This window comes from Crinia signifera, chromosome 6 (genome assembly GCF_055691185.1).
Source record: "Crinia signifera chromosome 6, ASM5569118v1, whole genome shotgun sequence".
Taxonomy (NCBI): Eukaryota; Metazoa; Chordata; class Amphibia; order Anura; family Myobatrachidae; genus Crinia; species Crinia signifera.
The window spans coordinates 234,129,837-234,140,264 of NC_139222.1; the positions used below are offsets into that span (position 1 = coordinate 234,129,837).

Sequence of the window (10,428 nt, forward strand, 5' to 3'; positions counted from 1 at the left end):
AGTAGTGCTTTTAACCAATAAAATCTGGGATGGATAGTTTTCAGAATAATTTAGATAACAGATATTTGGATAAGGGATACTCAACCTGTTCTTCAAATATTGAAACAATTCTGCACTGCAGAGGTGGGAGAGAATGGAGAAAAGGGAACAAATGATCCCCTGTGGTAAAACAGCTCAAGACACCATACTAAAAAGTCTAAGGATCACCTGATTGCAAACACCGGGCACTTAGTTTTAAAATGCTTTCAGAAAAAAAGAGACAGGGCTAGTCATGCTGGACAAGCTTGCCATGTGTTAGGCGTGAAAGTGGTTAGTGGTAGACCCCCTTTCACACACACCGGCAGCCGCCAGGCAGTGAAACCCCACACGGCCAAGAATCCATGCCGTGCACAGAAGTTTACAATGGTGGTGTACCAGTGGTTACATCCGGCTGCAACCGGGCGGCTGGGCCATGGCCATCCCATGTGAATGGATACAAATCATGTCCATTATTAACTACTGTGTATGATACGGGTTTTGCCCATGTGGGGTTTCGCCGCCCGGCAGGAACTGGAGCGTGTGAAACTGCCCTTAGGGGTATTGGCACTTATGGAGCCTACACATGCTGAGATGTGTGCTAGGTGCAATTTGCGCCATACAATTTGTGTTATGCGATTTGGACTGTACACAGGGTTCGATTTGAACTACATGCAATTTTAACAACACCCCATTTTGACTACAATAGTCAATTACAGAGTGCACGCGATCTAGTTCAAAAATGCCTGCATGCACATACTATTTTGGAGTATGCTTCAGTATAGCAAGGCAAACACATGGTGCAATTTGAACTAAAAAGATCTAATAGCATGTGATAATCTTAGTTAGTAAGAGATATTTAATCTCTTGGAGCATACACACGGAGAGATCTGTGCTTACTTTCTAAGCAATCTAGTCAGATTGCTTAGAAAATAGCAAAAATTTGCTCCGTGTGTACGCCCCTTTACTGTGGAAGCCCCATTACTGGTCTATAAAGGAATTCACATCACATTTGTAAAATACCTAATGTGATGTGTAACTTGTTTGTAAACTGCTGACATTCTGCTAAGAACTGCCTGCCTGGGAAACCTGTGGAGAACTAAACCTTTATCATTTTGAATTTCATCAGATGTATGTGATCCTAATAGATCTCCAAAAGCATCTCTCTCAAGAAATTCTGACTGCAAATTTAGCACTATGGTAATAGACAAAGGGGCAGATGTACAGTATTAAGCCTGGTAAAGTGATAACACACCAGCCAATCAGCACCTAACTCATTTTCCAAACTCAAATGAAGTTAATGAGAGAATGGATTCTGCTTTGCCTGACTCAGTTATGAAAAATCATTTTTTTAACAGATAACATATGGGTCCAGACACTTACGCCGGATCACTTGCGTGATCACATGACTCATTTACCACATGTTATAAACAGGCTATGATTGGATAGCATGATTGGGATAAAAAGCCCATTTGCACCATACAGTCATTTTCCACGTGTAATAAGATACCAGCCATATTATGTTCACCAACGTGACCTCTTTCACTAATGCAATAGAGACCTTTATATTTTAATACCTTAGAATTAGCTACAGCAGGTTCAGGATTTTTCTCAATGACACTGCATTATGTACTATGTAAACAAGTGCCATTCATGACATGACAAGTGTAACAACCCAGTGCTCACACAGCAATGAAGCTGATCCTTTTCTTCACTACATTTATTGTGACAGTTCACCATTGAAAAGCTGAAACCTTACATAACACTGCATCAAGGGAAAAAAGACTAAACCTACTGTAATAACCTTTGATTGGAAATCTGGTACACAATCACTTTATGGCGCTCCTATTATAATAATACTATAAGGATTTTCACAATCAGTATATTTTAGGATACAGATTTGTGCTTCAAAAAAAAAAACACACTTGTGAACTCATGTACAAAACAACTCTGCTTTTATTCAGGCATAAATAGGACAACTCAAACATTGCTATGTCTACAGTATATCAAATGTGCATGATTTTTTTTTTCCCCCCAAGATTCTTTCCATTTAATTTTAAATTCTTGTGACAAATAAAAGGTCAGTGTTGGATTCTGATGGTGCTAAACTGGTTTAGAACAAGGATTCCCAACCAGGAATGGGAGGCAATTTTACGGCATAACATGCACATAACTGGTAACCCTTTCACATTCGCAAAAATATCCCGCCATCAACCTGGGATTTAGCGCAGTGTGAAAGGGTCTACAAAGAATATCCCGGGATTGCAATCTGGGATTTCTACCCAGGTCCTGATCTGGGTAGAATCTGGGATCAACACGGGATGCTCAAAAACCGGGGATATTCTTGCGAGTGTGAAAGGGGTATAAGGGGCTGATTCTGGATCACTCGTAGTGATCTGATTTCTGCTCCTGTACCAATGGTCAGGGTTTGCGCATTTCAGCACATGGGCAAACCCTGACTGCGAACAGTCGCGGCAAGTTACACAGGGAGGGACGGGGCAGTGGGCCATGGGAACGCCCAGCGTTTTTTGGGCATCCCCAAGGTATTACCATGGGTACACGGACGGGACGATTCTCGCCATCACATAACGTCAGCCGACTGCCCAGTCTTCATCCTGGCGCCCGCAAACAAAAGTCAGTTGAGACTTTTATTTGCAAAGGCAGGGGAAATCATTCAATGGGCGCTGACCATGCAGCGTATGGTAGTAAGTGGAATCGGCAGCAGGAAGGGGGCAGGGCAATGTTCTCAGCTTACAGAGTCAACCAGAATCAGGCCCTAAAAGCGTATGGGATATAGTCTCTAGGTCGACCCTATGAAGGGTGACATAGATTTAGGCCGACAATGGGTAGGTAGACACTCAAAAGGCCCAGGAGTGTCACAGGGTTTTTTCAGCTGACTTGTGTCGACGGGTGGTATTTCATACCCTACCGTCCACTGGGAGAATAAAATAGTGTGCCCGAAGCATGGTGAGCCAGTGTTCATGTCAACATTCAGAAAAAAAACCACATGAACTCATGTCGACCTTTTGTCAATATTCCCATTGTCGACCTCCCGACCTAAGCCCTGTCGATCCTTTCATGGTCAACTTAATGCATGTCTACCTTCACTGAGTCGACCCTATGACCCATAACCGGTTGTACCACCTACAACTGTGCAATTGGATTCATAGCAGTCATAATTAGTGTATATTTGGTGCATTGTATCTGATTACACACTCCCGTAACGCTGAACAGCCAGCAATTCCCTTAGTAATCTTAGCCTACGCCTCCTCCAGTTACTCACACCAATCACAAGTGGAGACTCAAAGGATTTAAGTTGGACTCTGCTGTATCCTGACACAGTTATAGCACCGCAGCTGCCAAGCTGTTTCTCAGGGCAGTATGGATGGTGTAATGGTTATCATTACTGAGGTCATGGGTTTCACTCCAACCACAGCCCTAACTGTGTGCAGTTTGTATACTTTTCCTGTGCTTACGCTGGTCTAGGGAAGACTAGAAGGGTTAAGTGTTTCTCATCCGCCATCAAATTCTATTGGGGGTAATTAAGCGAAAATCCCCACAACGTGTGGAAAGGCTATTCAATTAAATAGGCTTCTTCCGGTGTGAAACAAAACATTCATCTGTCTGGTGAGAATCAAAACCTGGTAATGTGTAGGAGCATATGACGATCAACCCTGTGCTCCCAAATGCTGGAAAATGGATACAAAAAAAAGATTCTTCCTATAAATATGATAAGTAAAATGGATAAAACCAATTTGTCTGAATGCCTATTGTTTGACTTACAGTGTATGGGAGCAAATGTTTGATGCTCATATGCTCCCATACATTACCAGATACATTGGACAGAAATCTTAATGTGTGTACCCAGCTTTAGTCGCATTGCTTTGTGACTGTAAATAAATAAATACAAAATCAGTTTCTTATATAGTGCATCATATTCCGTGGAGCTTTACAAATGGAATTCAATTTGAGCTGAAAAAAACAGACTTTGCTATTCAATTGCGGACATTTTCAGATGATTTCCCACTGATGAACATTCACTTTAAAAAAAGAAAAAAGGCAACACTGTGTTGGCAAAAAAATGATTTAAAAAAATAAATAGTAGAAGACGCCTGTAGTTAGGACAAATATATATTCAATTTAATTAAAACACCAATTCTTTGAATGTTGAAAAACCAGCAACTAATTGAATAGCCCCCTAAGATACATTCTCAGATAACACATTTGATGCTTGTGTATTATCACGGCTCCCACGATTTACATCTTATGGGATCTTATACAATTTAAAATTGTATACCATTGTATATGGCATACGATGAGATGAGATTTTAAATTGTATAAGCACACTAATGGGTGCTTTCAAGGTCAATTGGCCCCCCAATAAGATTTTTAATTGTATAAGCAACCTAATGGGTGCTTACAATGTTAAATGCACCCCCACTATAAACGCCAACCCGAAGCGTGGCGAGCGCAGCGAGGGACGGCGGTACGCGTCCTCCGACCTTTTCATACCCCCACTATCCATGTCGGCGTGGAGTTGATTTTATATAGTGTGGCGAGCGCAGCGAGCCACCGAGCCCGAAGCGTGGCGAGACCCGCGTAATACTTTACATGTATTACGCGTGTGCTCGCCACGCTTTGGGCTCGGTGGCTTGCTGCGCTCGCCACACTATATAAAATCAACACCACGCCGACATGGATAGTGGGGTATGAAAAGGTCGGAGGACGCGTACCGCCTCCGCTAGCTGCGCTCGCCACACTATATAAAAAACCAACTCCACGCCGACATGGATAGTGGGGGTATGAAAAGGTCGGAGGACGCGTACCGCCACCCATCGCAGGCTCGCTGCGCTCGCCACGCTTCGGGTTGGCGTTGATAGTGGGGGTGCATTTAACATTGTAACCACCCATTAGGGTGCTTATACAATTAAAAATCTTATAGGGGGACCAATTGACCTTGAAAGCACCCATTAGTGTGCTTATACAATTTAAAATCTCATCTCATCGTATGCCATATACAATGGTATACAATTTTAAATTGTATAAGATCGGGTCCCATCGCAGCACATCTCATCTCATTGCATACCATCTTAAGCCTTATGGTATGCAATGAGATGGGATGAGATGGGAGCCGTGATAGTACACAAGTACCACACATTTTTTAAAAAGTAGACCAGCAATATAGTGTTCGTTCTAGCACCCACGATCTTTGAAAACCCATGCAGTTCCTCTACCCTGTCTGGATTGTTGGTGCCTGCTGTGGTGTTTCTAGCACAGGTCTGGTTTGCATATCAGTGCTGATATACAGGCCACCCTGTGCTAGAAGCACTACAGCAGACAGTGACACCCCAGCCAGGGAAGAGGAACTGCATGGGGTTTCAAATATGGCGAGTGCTAGAATGAACACTACAATGTAACGTTAAACATTTACATGTTAAAAAAGCTATAATGCCCACAATGTTAAAATGCTTTAAGTAGTATAACAGCTTTGTTGCGATACTGGTTTCAGCAAAGTGACCACACATCTGTACTTGGCTGCTAGTTGCAAAATAAAACCAAGACAGTATGGCGTTAAGTAGTCAGTAAGCTATAACACGAAAGGAAGATTACTCAGTATGTAACATGAACACTTAATGCCGTACACAAACTAGAACACACCAGGCTACAATGCATAAAAGTAGAAAAGTGTTCATTCTGGCAATCTGAGCCTGCACACTGGGCAAAATTTGAAACAAGTTAGCAGTAAATTGTCATTGTGGTGTACCTGCCACTGTGGCTTATTACACTCAGCAGTTAAAGCCATGTCATGTGATTTGTCAGCACTACTGTGATCTATGCAGCATCAGAGAAACTCACAGTACAAAGTTTACAGAGTACTTTAAACAAAATGACAGTTTAGACACAACACGAATTACCCTGTTTGCACCCAGTAACTAAATAAGCTATAACTTTACACACAAAAAATATATAAAATGTATACATTATCAGTTTATGAAATAACCTTTTCCGATTACAACAATTACCTCCACAATCTGATATATAAAATTAATTTGTCTGCCTGTCTATCTGTACAGTTATGTATTTGGAGACATCGCTGCACCGATCGGGATGAAACCAACGTGGGATGGTCCATTGGATCTGGACAAGGTTTTATGGGCGATTAATGTCCCGGTTAAAACTCCTCCCGTTGGTGTACTCCGGGGAATTTTGACCTGGGAAGCCTGTTCTGGCTTGATAATTGAGTTTGGGAGGAAACTTCAAAGTGGTAACAGCAGATCCCAGAAAACATACAAGGGACTTGAGGTCCAAGTCAAACCTCCTGTTGTTGCTAATCATCTTCTGCTGCTCAGTTTCACGACAGCAATTGGAACCCAAACATACCGGGTCTAATAGAAAGGATTAGGGCTAATAGTGTGTAACGTCCCCAGCTATGGACAGACACAAACAGTGCTGAATGGGACAGCCAGAGGTTCTACAGCTCCTGATAAATACAGGAAATTATGGGGGGGTTCAAGTGGAAGAACATCTACCAAGAATACCGTGGATAAAAATGACCTATTTCATGCATAAAGGAATATACTCTGAGCCTGACAAGAGCAGAAAATATGCTGCACCACACCTACAGATACCATGGGAACATTTTCTCTCTCACATCTGTATTCATACAGACAAACCTTATCTTATACCCACCCAATAGGTCAACATTCCTTGTTTTACTCATACACTGTACAGAGTAGCATTACACATGTAGCTCTTGTGCTTGGCAAATAATGTTACTGTCCCTTTACCAAAGTTTAGAAAAGTGCCAGCATCAACATTAAAGTTCTGCCAGGCACCCAGTAATTGTATTACCTGCAACACTATTTATACTGGCGCTTGCACACTACAACCCAGGATCCAAGCCAACCGTGGCTCTCCAGGCGCCCGCGACCCAAGCCAACCGTGGCTCTCCAGGCGCCCGCGACCCAAGCCAACCGTGGATTAGATCAATACCCCTCGGATTTTACCTGCAATTCTCAAGTAAAGTAATAGGTTCAGTGTCATGCTATGCATTCAACCATTGCTCCAATTACACACATTATATATACTTCCTCCCTGTATATAGAGTTGCAGTGTGGGACAAGCATGATGATTTTTATATAAGGTATAACTTGACAGCTAGTCACAGAGAGAGAGCAACGTTACAAGAGTCTGCATAAGGTGAGGGTCAGGGGCCCTGTGATAGTCGCGATAGAGTGAATGAAGGGACAGCAGGTGAGCAATACACACCAACTTTATCCTTGCCATACATATGGCCGGCCACCTGATGCGAGAGCGGGACGCAGCCGTTCAGTAACTTGCTGTGGCCGGAGTCTGTCCGCAGCAGGTCCGGATCGCTCCCCCCGGTGGGGCGGTGAGGGTCCTGGCTGCCCGGAGTGAGCGGTTCGGCGGCCCCATGGTGATGGTGGCGGTGCTGGGTCTCCATACTGCAGCTGAGATGTGGGCGCCCCTGCACGAGGTGGCGATGGGTCTCCCCTCACCGGGCGCTCTCCGCCTTCCTCCCGTCCGGCGCTCCGGCCACCCGCATGTCGCGACCGGCGACACGCCACCCTATCGCCAGGTCAGGCGGACGGTGGCTGAGAGAGCGACAGAGCGGCGAAAGCGAACACACAGACGGTTCTTCACCTTCTGCGTCACCGCGTTACCTCTCTCTGCCAGCTGCGGCGCCGCCCACTGCGTGACGTCACGGCCGCTCTCACGTAGCTGCTCGTACAGTCAATGTGCCAGCGGCTGCTGCGTGGGCGTGGCCTAGCGCGGAGACATCGTGGGGGCGTATCTCTATGTAAATCAGAAGTCTGGGCTCGGCTCTGTGGAGATTGTTAACCCCTGAGGTGACAACTGCCCGGCTGTGTGTCACCAGGGAAGGGCTGACTCTTATCTCCAGTTTATATGACACAACAGAGCTGACGTGCCAGGGTTATGTGTATGTACTATGTGGTGTAGAGATAACAGGCATGGTCATGGAATATCACTGATGGGAACACGGTTAATGAGTAACATGGATCTTCAGTGTTATATATATTGTAAAAGTGTGTGTGTGTGTGTGTGTGTGTGTGTGTGTGTGTGTGTGTGTGTGTGTGTGTGTGTGTGTGTGTGTGTGTGTGTGTGTGTGTGTGTGTGTGTGTGTGTGTGTGTGACATCTTATATAGGAGATGGCTTGATTAGTGTGTGTCATCTTATATAGGAGATGGCTTGATTAGCTGATGGCCAAAGCTGCTCCTCTCCTCTACAGGGGGGATGCAAGTGTTTTGCACGACAGTGGCCACTAGACGGCTCGGGACAGAGCAATTCAAGTGTTGTTACATTCAGCTGACAGTACTGTTATGTTGTTTCGGCATTTGGACAAGTGACAACTGGATTGCTTTTATAGTGTCAGCATATTCCTTTATAACTGATATTTTAATAGCAATCAAATTATATATCAGGCATGCGGAGACACATCTTACAGACACCCATAATCGTATGCCCATATTTTGAGTCATACACATTAAGGAGGTCATTCTGATTGATTCACTCCCCTTGCGTTCATGGGGGGGAGAAATGTTTTGTTTCTGCGCATTCCCATAACCATTTATGCACATGTGCAGGCTCTGTTTGCGAACTGACACGGCGACTCGCATATCGGCCCGTTCGCATGGATCATTGTGGGTGAGGGGAGACGGGCACGGCTCGTGCCCATGGGAACGCCCAGTGTTTCATGGGCATTCCCATGCAAATGCTGGGCGTTCCCATGCTAATGGTGGAGTGCCGGGGGCAGGCAGCTGATGTCACCAGATGTCAGCTGCCCGCCCTGTTTACATAGCAGGGCGCCACAAATCTGAGTCATGAGAGAGCAACAGATTTGCAAGCGCTTAAGAAATCATTCGATTTGGTGGCGACCATTCATGCGGGCAGCATTTAGTTGGCTCTCAAAGCTGTGAAATTCACAGCTGTGCGAGTCAACCAGAATTACCTGTGTGTCCTGTGTGTCCTGACCCCAAAGTGGGTCCCAACCTTCTCAGCATGGGGTCGCGACTCCATGTTGCTGACCATCAAGCGAATGACTTTTTGGGTATGGGTAAAAACCGGAACCCACACATCAACCTTGAATGGCGGACCAGACAGGCTCCATTCATCAATATCTGTCATTCTGGAGCTTGTAGTGTCCGGTGCTAGGGCTTTCACGGGCAGAGCGTGCCAGAGCTCCTGGAGTCCGCACATCCGGGTAGCGCTGGGTGCACTGCGCTCCCTTAACAGACTCTAGAGCTGCAGAAAGACCTTTAGGGTCTCCTTTTAGGTGTTGCACCCATTTTTGGAGGGGCACAGAGTCTTTTCTTCCCCCACCAGTTTCCCATATGCGTCTAGCGGTGCTCCTTTCTCCACCTTAGCTCCTGGACCTTGCTCTACACCGGAGCTACCCTCCCTACACCTTTGTTCTATACTGCCTCCCATAATTTTGCAGTATACATGCTGCCACTGAGTGGAATAACCAGACGTTATGGCCTGGTCTAGCACTGCTCTTACAAAACTGTAATTGAGCACCATTTGGCTGCGAGTGAATCTTGATAGTACAGCAGCCCTTATGATAGGAGCTCTTAAGCACAGCCAACCAACTGGACTTACACTTGGGGTTTAGAATTACAAAACACTGAACATGTGCAGAATCTTGGCATTATTCTGAATAGTCAGTGGATGGACAATTAAATATGACTATCAATCACAATCAAATTCTCATTATTTCATCTGTGAGACATAGCCAGAACGAAGCACTTTATTCCCTCAGAAGAGCTGCCTAAAGTCACACATGCATTTCTAGCAACATGTTAATGCCGGGTACATACCAGCCCGATACTGGTGGCACTGGCACATACTTTCCTACTTTTGAAAACTAGTTTCAGAGAGAATATAGTTGGTAATAGAATTTTGCAAAGCAACCCATTGAGGGGGCATGTCATGCTTCACCCAAAGGGTGTGTCTAGATCCATATATGGAGAGATTGTGAACGTGGCACCTAGAAGCGTGGGTGTGTAATTTAAAATGACATATCCAAATGTAGATGAACCCCAGGGCCTGTGTAAGGCTTCTCAGCACCTTAGGCAAAATTTCAACATACTCCCACCCTCCCCACCAATAAAAAAAAAATCATGTGATCCTCCCAGCCCCGTTGGAGGCCCTCTGCACCCTCCTCTTTGCCACCTAAACAGAGTACAAGGAGGAGGGGGAAGGAATGTAGGGAAGTATGTCTCAAGGGAAAGTATGGAGGTGAGGTCTCCACCTCTCCACCTGCATTAAGTACAACAAGGATCATCATAGACATCCTTGATTTTTTGATTTGCAGACTTTGTGGTGCCCCCCCAGATCCGGGCACCCTAGGCAGATGCCTTAAGCTGCCTA

The 10,428-nt window shown here is 45.1% G+C and overlaps 1 protein-coding gene across 1 annotated transcript in view; it reads right to left on the reverse strand.

Moving 5' to 3' along the window:
* The window catches only part of IPMK (inositol polyphosphate multikinase), a 34,679-nt gene extending 26,947 nt beyond the window's left edge, over positions 1 to 7,732 (reverse strand). Inside the window, exon 1 of the mRNA XM_083149098.1 lies at positions 7,285 to 7,732. Within this exon, the coding sequence (XP_083005224.1) occupies positions 7,285 to 7,480 (196 nt within the window). The 5' untranslated portion in view covers positions 7,481 to 7,732. The remainder of the gene's footprint in view (positions 1 to 7,284) is intronic.
* Positions 7,733 to 10,428: the final 2,696 nt, after the last annotated feature.